This window comes from Hydra vulgaris, chromosome 01, assembly GCF_038396675.1.
Source record: "Hydra vulgaris chromosome 01, alternate assembly HydraT2T_AEP".
NCBI classification, from domain to species: Eukaryota; Metazoa; Cnidaria; class Hydrozoa; order Anthoathecata; family Hydridae; genus Hydra; species Hydra vulgaris.
The window spans coordinates 9,605,094-9,622,500 of NC_088920.1; the positions used below are offsets into that span (position 1 = coordinate 9,605,094).

The 17,407-nt window shown below is 26.5% G+C and overlaps 1 protein-coding gene across 1 annotated transcript in view; it reads left to right on the plus strand.

The window, feature by feature from the left end:
• The window catches only part of LOC136074062 (uncharacterized), a 77,737-nt gene that overhangs the window by 32,264 nt on the left and 28,066 nt on the right, over window positions 1-17,407 (plus strand). The window contains exons 4-5 of the mRNA XM_065786361.1: window positions 640-667; window positions 12,684-12,976. Of these exons, the coding sequence (XP_065642433.1) occupies window positions 640-667; window positions 12,684-12,976 (321 nt within the window). The remainder of the gene's footprint in view (window positions 1-639; window positions 668-12,683; window positions 12,977-17,407) is intronic.

Below are 17,407 nucleotides of genomic sequence, written 5' to 3' on the forward strand. Positions count from 1 at the left end.
TTACCATTTATATCATCAATTATGATATACCAAAGAATGGTCACAAGCTCAGCGTAGTTTGGTTATCGACTTGTTCAAGCAAAGTAAATATTTTTAATCAGCGATCTGATTAAAAGTGCAAAATGTTTGTATATGTGAAAATTCGATATATATATATATATATATATATATATATATATATATATATATATATATATATATATATATATATATATATATATATATATATATATATATATATTATAGGGTTGTTCAAAAAATATAAAATTACTCAATGATTGAATTTTTTTTAAGTAAATTTTACCTCTGTAATGACTAGTGTGAAGTTCATTTTTTTTAGCATCACTTTCCATTTTCCTTTTAAGAAACCAGTAAATTAATAATTAAGATCATACTTTTATTAGCTTTTAAACCGCCGATAACGTTTTTCATTGAAAAACAAATGCAAATATATAGTACTCTGAAGAACTTAAAAAAATAAATATATAGAAGCAGAAAAAAACTCGGAAACCTTAAACAATAAAATTTCCTATATTACTTACAAACCTTAAACACTGTTTTTATTTTTTTTTAAGTTTGTTATAATTTATATGATAATAAAAAGTTTTAACATAAGAATGTTAAATTTTTAAATTTTAGATAGTGTATTCAGTCAAGAAAATGTAAGGTAATAAATATTTGTTATTTTTTTCTATGTTTTTTCTTTTGTTACTTAAATAATGTTATTTATTATATGGTATTAATTTTATGTTTGTTTTGTGGTAATTATAATTGTACCTGGGTACTGATACAATTCCATTAACGCTTGTCATATGTTGGATAGAAATTATTCTCATAATATTTCAATTATTGTTTATATATTATTTCATGTTTTGAATGTCTTGCAGTTTTTATCATTCTTTGGGAAGCAGAAAAACAGTTTTGTGTATAGATAATTTTCCAAGGCTCAGGAACCAAAATTAGTAATTTAAGTTTTTCTGATTTTGAAGAAATATTAAATTTGGCTTTAATTAGTTCCATTAGTGAGTCTCAGTCTTGTTTACTGTCGCAGCATAGCTCTATTGTCTTTGGCTCATCATTTATTAAATTGGGAGAAACTTCTAAAATAGGTGCTATTTTCTTTTTGGTGGCAGTATGGATCTTGTTCATCTTTCTTTTTGCATAGCTGACCCTGTCTTTATTGGCTACTAGTTTTAGAGGTGAACAACCAAGACTATTAAAGCTTAAATTAAAGTTTTCTTTTGAAATATAAATCTCATTAAAATCATTGTCTTTCATAATCTTTTTTATTATTTTTTAAACACAATATTTTACGACATTCTGTATAAAGCTTATGACCAGGTTTTAAATTAAATTCCTTTGCAACAGCAACACTGATAACTCTGACAGATTCTAAAAAGAAACAAAATGATAAAACATTAGATAAGCCTTTATCTTTTAAACAATTGATTAAGTCAATTTATTTTTAAATTCTTTTTATTTTAATTTTGTGTTTATTAAATGGATCTCAACAAATGCTTCCAACAAACAAAGACTCAAATATATTCAAGAAGATTGTTTCATGGTGATATTAGTTAATTCAATAGTTTTTATATGATAAACTTTACATCGTAAGTGCACAAGTTCTTGATCTTTTATGGTTATAATGTCAAAACATTTAATTTTCTTGAATTTCGGTAAATTTTCCTTCATGACAATCTTTATTTAATGTTTTTCCAATGCAACATTGAGTTATATCTAAAGATGCACTAGCCATTTAATTTTAATTATTATCTAAAAAAAATTTATTTTCAATTTTCGAAGTGTAAAGTAAAGTTTCCATGAGTTTTGACATAATAATTAAATACAAAATGATAAATTTTATATATAAAGTAAAGATGAAAAGTACACACAATAACTTGTTTATCATTTCACAGCTTTTAAATGTGTATGATCAATTCATATTTTGCGCATAAGGACACTTCATGCATTTGAAAAAAATCAGTGAAACTTTCAATAACAAATTTCTTTAAGGATGAGTTCTGTGCAAAAATATGCATGTTAAAAAGTAAATGGACAGGGGGAGAGACAACTAAGACTTTTTAAAAACTAAGTTTAATTCAATCTTAGTTTATAGCTTATTTCTAGTATTGATTATGATATACTTTTATTTATTTATTTTTTTTTTTGCATTGCATTGCAGTAGGTAATAAAAACTAAAGTACATCAATATCTATATTTTTATTATTTTTTATGCATTTTGTGCCAACTTCATTGCTCTGACTTTGTCACTTCCCCATGAGTACCCACTCATTTTTTTTCTTAATTCACTTTATTAAAGTCTGTTAAATCAGTAAAAAAAAAATTTATTATGAAAATCAGTGTTGATCCTAGGTTACCGGTGGTTTGAAGGGAAAGCACAGTTTTTAAAGTTTTCTCCGGAGTCCATTATATCTTACTGAATTGTATCTTATCAGCAAATTTTTAAAAATTAGGAAGCCTACCATATATAGAAACTAAAAAGATATGTCTTTTCACTTCTTAAGTTGCTAAATTTGTATATTGACCCATCAAAAATCATTTTTTTATATCTGAAAACAATTTTTTAGATTTTTTAGGCAGCCATTATGGTGAGTCATCACCAAATTGCCTTTCGTCCAACATTTGCGTGTTGGACGAAAGTAAAAACCATTAATTTAATTACAAATAAATCGTTTTTTAAAAAAACCATAAAAACGCAAATTTAATTGACCAGAATGTTTTTAAAAACATTCTGAATGTTTTTAACAATATAAACAATGTTTTATTTTTATTTTTTTTAATAAAATGTTTTTATTTTTAGTTTTTTTAATAAAATGTTTTTATTTTTATTTTTTTTACTGTAAATCATGCGCGGAGTGTTGCTACATCAACTATCTTATAGCCTGACTCGCAAGGGAGTGCTGCTACATCGACTGACAAATAGCCTGACTCGCAAGGGAGTGCTGCTACATCGACTGACAAATAGCTTGACCCGCAAGGGAGTGCTGCTACATCTACTATCTTTTAGCCTGACCCGCAAGGGAGTGCTGCTACATCGACTGAGGGTGTGGTTGGGGCAGGCAGTCTATCAATTAATAAAAAAATAATTCCAGTCTTGCATTTTAATTTTTACTTTTTGTCAACAAAATATGGAAAAAACTTTCGGACAACATATAAGGGTTCTATATATATACATATATATATACATATATATATATACATATATATATACATATATATATATACATATATATATACATATATATATATATATACATATATATATACATACATATATATACATATATATATATATATATATATATATATATATATATATATATATATATATATATATATATATATATATATATATATATATATGTATATATATATGTATATATATATGTATATATATATATATAAATATATATATATATATATTTATATATATATATATATATATATATATATATATATATATATATATATATATATATATATATATATATATATATATATATAATATTTAAGTGACATCTTTAACAGTATGTGTAATAATCTTATAAGCATTAAAACATAATATGCGGTATCATACTATTTATTTCTTTTTTTACGTTATATTTAGGCTCATATAGTGAGAGCCATTATCAAACTGATAAAACCGTTAAAAAAACCGTTTAAAAATTATAATAAACGTAACCAAATGATGTCATTGCAATGTCAGATATTCAACATTCTTAATTTAACAAAAAATGGTTTCCAATGGTGAGTCATCACCAAGTTGCCATTGTCACGATTTAAAACGTTTTCTTTAGGTTTTGAACATTGTACACGTTGTATTTCAATGGCCTCACGAATTTTTCTTGTGTAGTTGTTTTAAATAACAGAAAGCGTTTTAGGGTTCTCCCAGTTTATTTTACCATTACAATGTTGTGAATGTTCTACTATTCGAGATGTTTTCCAGTTGGCTTTTGTAACATTATTTTTATGTTCTTGAATTCGTGTGGAAATCTTTTTTCTTGTTTCACCTATATAACATGAACCACATGTGCAATTAAGTTGGTACACTCCTGGATGACTGTTAGGAGGTAGTTTAGACTTGTTTCGGCAGAGTATATTTTCAAGGGATTACCAAAACGGAAGACTGTTTTAACACCGACTTATCGAAACTCTCTTCTTAGAACAAGGCCTAATTTTGGGATCCATGGTAAAATAACAAGATTTTTGGTATCAATTTTTTGAGAACTAGATTTATTTGTGGAGTATTTATAATTTTTAGCAATATCTGAATACTGTTTATATGAATGCCCATTTTCAGTAAAAACCTTAATAAGAAAATTAATTTCATCTTGAATATTATGTTCTGAACAAATTTTGTATGCTCGAGCTAAAAAACCTTTAAAAATACTAACTGCGATATTCGGTGAAATACATGATTTTGGTTTTATAAGTACGTTTGTAATTGCATCTTTACGGTGTATGGAAAACTTATATTTGTGAAGGGAGTGATTGGTTGAAATACAAATATCTAAAAATTTTAATTGGTGTTGAGCATTTTCGTATTCGCATGTATATTGGATTGATTTATCTTGTGAGGTTAAAAGTGTTAAAAAAGAATTTGCGTCATCAATATTATTAAATCGAGCATGGCTATCAACAACAACGTTTATAAGACTTTGGTGCAATATTTATATATATACATATATATATATATATATATATATATATATATATATATATATATATATTTATATGTATATATATATCATGATATATATTTATATATATATATATATATATATATATATATCATTATATATATATATATATATATATATATATATATATATATATATATATATATATATATATATATATATATATATATATATATATATATATATATATCATGATATATACAACCCTTAGATGTTGTCCGAAAGTTTTTTCCATATTTTGTTGACAAAATGTAAAAAATAAAATGCAAGACCGGAATTATTTTTTTTTAATTAATTGATAGACTGCCTGCCCCAACCAAACCCTCAGTCAATGTAGCAACACTCTCTTGCGGGTCAGGCTAAAAGATAGTAGATGTAGCAGCACTCCCTTGCGGGTCAGGCTATTTGTCAGTCGATGTAGCAGCACTTCCTTGCGAGTCAGGCTATTTGTTTATTCGATGTTGCAGCACTCCCATGCGAGTCAGGCTATAAGATTGTCGATGTAGCAACACTCCGCGCATGATTTACAGTATATATATATACATATCGTTATATATATATATATATATCATCGTATATATATATGTGTATATATATATATTTATATATATATATATATATATATATATATATATATATATATATATATATATATATATATATAAATATATATATACATATATATATATATATTTATATATAGAACTCTTATATTATGTCCGAAAGTTTTTTACATATTTTGTTGACAAAAAGTAAAAATTAAAATGCAAGACTGGAATTATTTTTTTTATTAATTGATAGACTGCCTGCTCCAACCAAACCCTCAGTCGATGTAGCAGCACTCCGTTGCGGGTCAGGCTGTTTGTCAGTCAATGTAGCAGCGCTCCCTTGCGAGTCAGGCTATTTGTCAGTCGATGTAGCAGCACTCCCTTGCGAGTCAGGCTATAAGATTGTCGATGTAGCAACACTCCGCTCATGATTTATAGTAAAAAAAATAAAAATAAAAATATTTTATTAAAAAAATTAAAAATAAAAACATTTTATTAAAAAAAATAAAAATAAAACATTGTTTATATTGTTTATATTGTTAAAAACATCCAGATTGTTTTCAAAAACATTCTGGTCATTTAAATTTGCGTTTTTTTGATTTTTTCAAAAAACTATTTAATTTTAATTAAACTATTGGTTTTTACTTTCGTCCAACACACAAATATTTGACGAAAGTCCAAAGTAATTAAAAGTGATGTAAGTGTTGGCGTAAGAATCACTTTTTTCCTTCCGCTCTTCCCAAAGACAACAAACTATAGATCTCTCTATATATATATATATATTTAGAGAGAGAGAGAGAGAGAGAGAGAGAGAGAGAGAGAGAGAGAGAGAGAGAGAGTGAGAGAGAGAGAGAGAGAGAGAGAGAGAGAGAAATGATTATATACAGATAGATTAATACATAATTACAGAAAAGTTGGTATTTTTGGTGGCAGTGTTATGATATGAAAAATGAAGGATATTGACACCTAAGCTATATATATATATATATTTTTTTTGATTTTCACCTCCTCAAGGCCAAGATGGCCACTACAGATGAGGAGGCTACTTAATAGTGGTTATAACTCTAACTCAAATCTATAACTCTGAAACGATAACCTTGATGAACAAGGTCGCTGCGCGGAGAAACAAGTTGATATATATATATATATATATATATATATATATATATGTATATATATATATATATAAATATATATATATATATATATATATATATATCTATATATACATATATATATATATATATATATATATATATATATATATATATATATATATATATATATATATATATATATATATATATATATATATATATATATATATATATATATATATATATATATTTATAAATACATTCATATATAAATATTTTTAAATTTATTTAAATATATTTAAATAAATATATATATATATATATATATATATATATATATATATATATATATTTGTATATATGTATATATAGATATATATATATATATTAGGCCGAATCATAACTAAAAAATATAAAAAAATTTAAACATAAAAAAATTTGGAAAATTTCTTCAGGAATTTCCAGTAATTGGCTCTCAAATACGCTAAATGCAATGCTGCAAACCGTTTTTCGCTACTACTTTGCTATACTTTGTATTTTTACCTTTGAAGTTTTCAAATAAATTAACTTAAAAACGCTCATTTGTTACATAATTTATTGATTGAATTTATAATAAAATTCAAATTATTTGAACAGTCAAAACAATATATCATTAGCAAACGTTGATTAGAAATTATACTTAAATGTTCTTAAATTCAGATTTTGTGTCAAAGTGAGGCATCAACTTGCGGCGCTTCAGTTGAACGCGAATATAGCCATCACGATTTTCATGACCATAAACTTTGGATGCTGATTCAGTCACAATTTTAATCACACGTTCAACACTTTGATTGTGACATGGAAATGGCTCAGTGTCAATAATTATGTCTTCAACTGACGAAAGCCATGCCAATATTTGTACAGTTGGAATATGTTATGTCAGAACAGGTTCCAAGCGGGGCTGTGTTTGCCAGTTCCTCAGAAATCACAGTCTGCCTATCCCCCTCAAGTTTTAAAGTCTGATCTTTCCTTCCATCAAAATACAATCCAGTAATTCTACAATCAGCATTTTTGCAGGATGTTCTCAGTAGTTTTCATTCTCTCAAATTTTATTCCGATCCACTGGCCCCATATGTTCTATACCAAAATCAACCAGAGTTGCTGATACAATCGCGGCAACTGCTCTATCTGATATGCCAAAACCATCTGCTTGTAGAGCAATATTTTTTAAACAACGGTTTTTCAGACGAGTAGATGTGACTTCGGTATCGACATCTGATACGGAAGGGGAATAAGTTTTGGTGTCAGAATTGTTGTCTGTTTCATTATCTGATTCATTATCAGATGCTTCAACGACTCTGGCACACTTAACTGCAGTCTCTTCCTTTGATAATGAAACAGATTTTCATTTTAAACGCCTCTCAGCACGTACGGATTCCTTCTTGTCGATTCCAGCTGCGGTAAAAAAATAAAAATACATATATATATATATATTTATATATATATTTATATATACATAGATATATAAATTTATATAAATATATATATATATATATTTATTTTTTCAATCATTACTGCATAACTTTTCACAAACATTCATAAATAAGCTGAAATTTTTACCAAATGTGCTCTATATTATTTCAATTTAAAATACAAAGCACAAAAGTTGTAAAAGTGAATGGTTAAACAACTTTTAATTGTTTTTTTGAATAATCGTCTGTGCAAAAGTTTAGAAACAACTGAATTTGATAAATATTTATTTCAAAAAAGCTGAAACTTTTAATAAAATTCACAAATTAACAATTTTTTAACAATAAAATAGTTTTAATTAAACACTGAGTATTTGGTGGCATATCTATTTGCTTTATAAGCAGCATCACAATGACCAGGCATTGAATCTACTAATTCAATGAGAACATCATGAAAAATATTATACCAGCATTCTTTAATGATTGGAAGTAAATGGTCTTTGTTGGTTGTTTTTCTACAAACAAATTGCTGGATGATGTACTCATAAAGATACTCAAAGGGATTGATATCTGGATTCTGTGAAAGCCATTCAAGAACTTTAATTTTTTGTGATTTAAAATATTCTTTAACAGACCTGGCAAAATGCTATGGATCGTTATCTTATTTTAAGATCCTTTTGAGAGTCATTTTATGCTTTACATGTGGCAGCATAACATTCTTTATGATGTTTAAAAAAACTCTCTGGTCCATAAAACCTTCTATGTGAAGAATGGGACCCACATTGTCACTACTAAAACATCCCCTAACCATAACATTTCCTTCTCCATGTTTAACAGTGGGTAACTGATCTTTTGGATTAAACCTGTCTCCTGTTGGGCATCTAACATACCTAATTCCGTCACTACTGAATAGCATAAACTTTGGTTTATAAGAAAAAAGGACTTTTTACCAGTCATTAACTGACCAACTAATATGACCTTTTGCAAATTTTTTTCTGGTTTTTTATTTTCTTGCAAATATTAGCGGTTTCTTATCTCGAAGACGGTCATACAGATTATTTTGTCGTAATCAACATTTAGTTGTATCGACGCTACAGTTTTTGCCGTGATACTGATGCATAAATGAATTAAGTTTGACAACAGTCTTGTGAGGATTATTTTTGGAATACCTTACTAATAATCTATCAGACTTTTCAGTTGTAACTTTAGGTCTTCCAGAGCGAGGTTTGCTTTCAATAGTTTCGCTCAAACAAAATATATTCATCATGTGACTTTTCCAGTTTAGAAACGTTTTAAAGTTCAGAAATCTGCCTGTAAGTCATTTTATTTCCCACAGCTTTTGTAATTAATACCTTTATTTCTTTTGAAACTGACTTAGCCTTTCATATGCTTTTAAAATATCAAAGTAATTGATTTATAAAATTTACAAATATTTGGCAATTAGTTATACTACACTACACTTTGAAGCATCTCAAAGTAACACAATTAATAAATTTTACAAATATTTTGGCCTTAAATTTTGCTTATTTTTACAAAAACATGATTTAATTGCGGGGTATGATACTGTTTCTAAACTTTTGCACAGAAGCTTTTCAAAAAAACAATTAAAAGTTAAATAACCATTCAAATTTACACCTTTTGTGGTTTAAATTTTAATTTGAAATAATATAAAGCACATTTGGTAAAAATTCCTGCTTATTTTAAAAAATTTGTGACAAGTTTGCAGTAAAAACTGAAACAAACTTGGTGTTTCTATACTCTCTTGCACGCTACTATATATATATATATATATATATATATATATATATATATATATATATATATATATATATATATATATAATACATATATATATATATATATATATATATATATATATATATATATATATATATATATATATATATATATATATATATATATATATATATATATATATATATATATATATATATATATGCACTATCTTCTGCAATCCTTCTGCATCAGGACCAATGCAACAGCAGTTGATTTAGGCCATGTCTCTGATAGTACCGCGCTCAACTTGTTTCTCTGCGCAGCAGCCTTGTTTGTCAAGGTTTGTGTTTCGGAGTTGTAGAGTTGAGAGAGGGATATAGCCACAACTTAAGTAGCCATCTTGGCTGTAGTGGCCTTCATGGACTTGGGAAGGTGAATTCAAATAAATATATATGTATATATAAAAACTATTGAAATAAAATGACAATATATATACATATATATATATATATATAAATATATATATATATATATATATATATATATATATATATATATATAAATATATATATATATATAAATATATATATAAATATATATATATATATATAAATATATATATATATATATAAATATATATATATATATATATATATATATATATATATATATATATATATATATATATATATATATATATGTATATATATTGTCATTTTATTTCAATAGTTTTTAGTAAGTGGTAGAATTTAAAAATCTGTTAAATCTTTGTTTTGAGTTAACGATTCATGTTTAATAATTTATAACTTCCTAATGTAAAATTGTAAACTTCAAATAAAAAATAACGGTTACATACTTGAAATTTTTTTTCTCTATTAAGTTTCTATAAACTTTTTATTAAATTTTGTCCACAGCTTAGTAGGACCCTTGCCCCGTTAATTAATCTCTTTAATGTGTTAAACGCGCAGGCTTAACTTATTGCCTAAGCACATTAATAACCTGAGTATCTTTATCATAGCATATGCATAAAAAATTTCTACTGCAGTTTTAATGTTTATTGAATTTTTAAACTTTTCTAAAAACTCTCTCCCTTTTCTTTGCTATAGTATATAAAATCATTAATTATGTTGTGGATATAATTATATACACAACATATATAAAGATATTATGTACTATAAAAAACATGTTTTATAACATCAATAGAATTTATTAAACAAAAGACGGAATAACTTTATAAAGCAGCAAATAATTGCTATTATACAAAATTAAGTAGATTTTGCCGCAATTTTTAAATAAAAGTAAAACTATTTAAAACTTAAAAAATGTTGTATTTTGTATTTTAAAAAATCGGAAAAGAATTTAAAAAAAAAAAAAAAAGTGGAAACTCAAGTTTTGAACCACAGCATTTCACTTCAGAATGCTGTGACCTAACCATTTCGGCCACTAAGGCATATTGTTGAACAAATGTTTCAACACAGTTTAATAAACAAAAGACTTTATAAAATGGCAAACAAATGCTCTAATTCAAAATTAAGCACATGTTGTCGCAAGGCAGTTTTTTTAGTAAATAATACTGTAAAACTTAATAAATGTTTTAACATTATAAAATTTAAAGTTTACATAATTTTGATATTTGCATACACTTTTGTTCACATTTTCTTATACAAAAAATGCTGCAACTCTTTCTCGCTATTAACTCGAATGTAATGGCTGCCTTGAGATCTGTGCAAACACACACAAATACATAACGAGTGCATCAGCAACATTAAATTCTGTATTAAAATATTATAGTATTATTGCATGCAGGCATCATTTATGTCAATCGAGAATGATTCACTTTTGTAAATCAGTTTCAGATAAGCCTTTTTTTAATAAAAAATAAATAAAAAATTTCACATTTTGTACTGAGAAGATTTTTGGAAATATATTTGTTTATTATTACATTATATATATTACATTAAATATATGTATATATATATATATATATATATATATATATATATATATATATATATATATATATATATATATATATATATATATATATCAGGCCTTGTTACGAGATTTCGCTGCATTGCAAAAACGCGTAACGCATTTCTAAGTAACTCAACTCAGCAAATATATTTTGCATCATTAGAAGTTATATTGCGTCACTAGCGTCTTTTCAAGTACCCCATTGTAATTAAAGTTATTTTAAAAACGCGTTAAAAATCATACAAATAAGTTTGTTTTTTTCTCACTATAACATAAACTACAAATAAAATCTAAGTTCTTATTTAAAAAATCATTTTTATTATTTTTTTCAAATATGAACTAAATTTTATTTTGAAAAAAAATTTTTTTTGATGAAACTTAAAATAATGTTTGTTTATTTTCTTATGATTTTACTTACGGTTTTTGGTTATTTTATTAACTGTTTATAAATTTTTTCTTATTTAATTTGTGAACTTCTTTTAATAATATTTTGAAACAATAAAGAGTTTTTTTTTGTTATTTATCAGTTACCGATAACATATTCGTGATCATAATTTATTTTCATAAATTAAACGAACGTCATTAAAACTTTACGTTATTGAATTAACAATAAACAAAATATCTTATTAATAAAATATTTATATCAAAATAAATCGTGCATTTTTTAAACTATTATGACTAAAAATAATTTTTATATTTAAAAGGAATTTATATATTTAATTCCTTAAGATAAAACTTAAAACACTTTATTTTTTTTAACTAATTTTTAATAACAACAGCAAAAAATTATGAAACAAACTGTATCTTTAACAAAAATCTATTAGTTAACAATTGCGGTTAAATGCTTTTACTTATGACTATTTCTTCTGAATAAATGTCATGTTAACGACAATCAAAAGATAATTTAAATATTCTGAAAGATATAAGTTTTTGCGTAGCGCAAAACTGCTGATTGTGTAGGCAAATCGCCTTTTCACAGGCAAAATGTGAAGCTGTGAGCTTTTCACAGGCAAAATGTGACCTATATATGTATATATATATATATATATATATATATATATATATATATATATATATATATATATATATATATATATATATATATATATATGAATTTATTTAATGTTTTAATTTATTTGTATTATTTTTTTTTTACAGTGATAATGTTAGAGTAAAAAGACAAATTCGACATGGCTGTATTTTTAAGTTCGACTCACTTGAAGGTGAATTGAAAGAAGTTAAATTCCAATTATATAATGATGTTGATAAATGGACAGCTATCAGTAATAAAAAGCAATCACATCAATATTACTTAACAAAAAAAAAGAATGCTTTATTGTTTGTGAAAGTAGAAAAGTTAATATTTGAAAACGAAAAAATTAATTTCAAGTTTTCATTTCAAACTTCAAAAGACAAGACTTTTCAGCATGATTGTTCTGTTGATATGTCAGGTATTATTTTTACTTGTTTTTTACATCATTATCGGAACTTAAATTTGGTGATCGCGAATTGCAATATGTTTAGTATTTAATTAAGTGATCATAATCATGGCTTAAAATAGTTTCGATATCCGTAAAAACTTTTGATCCTCAAAGTTTAAGTTTAAACAAAAAAAAAAAAAAATAATACATTAATTTTATCGCAACAAAAGTTATAAATAACACCTAGCCAACTCTAATCTTGCAATTATAATTTTTTGTTTGTTGAAATCTTTATAAATATATATATATATTATTTTCATAACTTTTTAAACTATAAATAAGTTTTATTATTTTTTAAACACCTTGTTTTTTCAGTTTCTCAAAGTAAATGTTAGTAAATGTCAGTGCAAGTGTTTTTATGACAGCATAATTTGTAAGATTATACTGTTTCGTTAAAAAAAAATACAAATCAAAAATTAAACTTTGTGATTGGAACTATTCAAAATATTCCTAAATTCCATTAGACTATATATTTAGACTATTTATACACAATAAGTTTAAAATTGATATATATATATATATATATATATATATATATATATATATTTATATATATATATATATATATATATATATATATATATGTATGTATATGTATATATATATATATATATATATATATATATATATATATATATATATATATATATATATATATATATATATATATATATATATATATATATATATATATATATATATATATATATATATATAAATATATGTATGTATATGTATGTATATATATATATATATATATATATAAATATATGTATGTATATGTATGTATATATATATATATATATATATATATATATATATATATATATATATATATATATATATATATATATATAGCTCTATAGATTGTTGCATTTGGGAAGCATGGAAGGAAAAAAATGGTTCTTACGCCAACACATACGTCACTTTTAATTACTTTTGACCTTCGCCCAACATTTGCGTGTTGTCAGAAAGTTAAAACCATTAATTTAATTACAAATTAATCGTTTTTTACAAAAACCGCAAAAATACAAATTTAATTGACCAGAATGTTTTTAAAAACATTCTGAATGTTTTTAACAATATAAACAATGTTTTTATTTTTATTTTTTTAATAAAATGTTTTTATTTTTACTTATTTTAATAAAATGATTTTTTTTTTTACTGTAAATTATGCGCGGAGTGTTGCTACATCGACTATCTTATAGCCTGACTTGCAACAAACTGCTGTTACATCAACTGACAAATAGCCTGACTCGCAACAGTGTGCTGCTATATCAACTGACAAATAGCTTGGCTTGCAACGGAGTGCTGCTACATCTACTATCTTTTAGCCTGACTCGTAAAGGAGTGCTGCTACATCGACTGAGGGTTTGGTTGGGGCAGGCAGTCTATCAATTTTTAAAAAAAAAATTCCGGTCTTGCATTTTAATTTTTACTTTTTGTCAACAAAATACGGAAAAAACTCTCTGACAACATATAAGAGGTCTATATATATATATATATATTATATATATATATATATATATATATATATATATATATATATATATATAAACATATATATACACAAATGTTAACTTTTTTTAATATAACATTTACTGTGAAAACTAAATAATCATTAAGATATGCTTTAATTACATAAATAAAAGTTTCATGCAATAGCGATCATCAGATGTAACAACAACAAAAATGTAATGACAAAATATATATACAAAAAATGCTATGGAGTATCCGCTTTGATGACATTAAAGTTCTTTATTAGAAATTTATTTTTATGGCGGCATTTTGACGCAAGCTCGTTTTGTTTGTTAAGCAAATTTAATGTAATTATGTGGTATTTTCCTCTCAAGCATAAATTGTAAAATTTACCACCAGGTTTGATTGGCTCCGCTTGATCAAGAATATTCCATTTTTATATAGGTTCTATACCTTTATTATTGCATTCCCATACAAATTTCGAAAGTTCAGTGGAGTTGGCCTTTCTTTCATACACTTTCATAAACAAAGGAGTTTTTATGTTTATACCACCTGTCTTTGAAAGTTTTCTCAATAAACCCAATGTAATAATGTCCTTCTTCTTCTTGGTGAGTTTTTGCGTTGCAAATATAAATAAGACTATGTAAGGCATTTTCCATTAAGTGGGCATAAAGTGGTTTGTCGATAATTGCATAATTGATTGGCATTTTCATGAGAACTAAATAATATCTTTTTATTATTAGAAGTAATAATACTCTTGATGTTTGGAAGACAGCTATAACTAACCTTTAAATTGTTTCAATTAAAAAGTTTGTGAAATTTGTGGCCTTTAGGGAAACATTTATCAATTGTACTCAAAAATGTTTTGGCTACATTTGTTCTGATGTTGAGTGAATAAGGCCGGTTAAACCAGATGATGTTTCTTTTTCGAGAAAAAGAAACATCTTTTTAGCTGGTGGAAAGCTGCCATCATTGCGCATGCTCTTGACTTCTTTCTACATTGTCATCTTGAACTGGAGGAATCTGTACGATAGTCCTCAGCTGCTGCAGTCAGAGAGATAGCTTGATTTTTGCAGAATGCAAGAATTCCAATACGAGATCCTCAATATTGTCAAACAAAGCTAAAACAGATATTCCAAGAATGGCGTCTGCTCAAGAAGAACAAAGGGTGAAAGTTAGCAACACAGCAGACAGGAGAAAATGCCTTTGTCTCCAGATTTGAAGATCTCTTCGATGTTGCTCATGCCGGCGCTATGGAAATGATGACAATTCAAGAAGACAAGGACTTCTTGGCAGCTCAGCAAGAAAAAGGAAGCCACGGATTGATGGCTGGAGAGGACACAATACTGACCGCAAAGGAAAAATGTGCGGCGGAAAGACAGAAACAGATGCTGAATCAACGTCGCCGAATGGATGATATGATACAGAACAATAATGCAACAGCTGAACTTGTTTCATCTGACAGTGAGATCTCAGCAGCCAAGGAGTGTGCAGCTGGAGCCAGCAAATTTTGAACCCCAATGAAACAAAAGGGGGTTGAAAAAATGTTGTGACACTAGAGTTAGCTGCAGGTCTAGACAGAACTAAGATGCCAGGTCAAAAGGCAGCATTTTTTATTATTGAAATAGCAAGGAGATTAGGCCAAAGTATTGATGATCTTGCTCAATATTCCGACAAAGAATGGCACATCAGCCAAAAAATCAGAACAGCTGAAAAAAGAGTTTAAAGGCAGTGTTCCTCTTGTTATTTATTGGGATGGCAAATTAGTTACTGACTTGACTGGAAAGGAGAAATATGATCGTCTCCCAGTACTTGTTCCTATCAAACACATATCTTACCTGCTCACTGTTGCTAAGCTTCCATCTGGAACGGGCGAGGCACTAGCTGCAGCTAGTTCTCTTTGGGGCCATAGAAGACTGGGGAATTGCAAACAGCATTTGTGCTATGTGTTTTGACACCACTAGCTCCGACACTGCTAGACACCACTAGCTCCAACACCACTAGCTCCACCACTAGCTCCAACACCACTAGCAACACCACTAGCTCCAACACCACTAGCTGACACCACTAGCTCCAACACCACTAGCTCCAACACTGCATATTGCTGGTGCATGTGTCCTTCTGAAGCATAAACTTGGCAAGAAGCTTTTGTCACTGGCCTGTAGACATCACATTATGGAACTTATCATCAGTGCCATGTTCAAAGTGTGTATGGGATCAACATCTTCTCCAGTGGTTCCAAAAAAATATGAAACAGGAATTTAAAATGCTGATGTACAGTGTCTTGATGTTAGATAAATGATGTTAAGCAAAGCACCATTGACTTTGCCATACAGAATCTTGAGCAAAGTCAGCCAAGTGACAATAACAGGGAATTCTTAGAATTAGTAGTCATCTTTCTTGGTGCAGTTCCTACCAGAGGTTTGCGATTCATGTCACCTGGCGCCATGCATTGGAGTTAAGCGGACTAATAACTCATGACGAATCTCAGCTCCAGTTCCTGTTGCAGATTGTTGAAGACCATCATCAAGCATATCCAGACAGCAGGAAACAAACTTTGACGGGACAGTTAGCATAGGACTAGTTGAAAGTTGACAGTGACGCTATGAATAACTAGAACAATATTGTTTGATGTTTGTTTGTTTGTTTATTTGCACAAAACCTAATATTCTGACATGTATTCGTAAAGGGACATATATTAAAAAGTTTGAATCACTTGAGCTACCTCTAAATATTAATATTTTTTATAAAACTTTTTCTGTTGTTTTTATCCTAAAAGGAAATATAATGTATTTATGTATTTACTATATATATATATATATATATATATATATATATATATATATATATATATATATATATATATATATATATTATATATATATATGTATATATATATATATGTATATATATATATATATA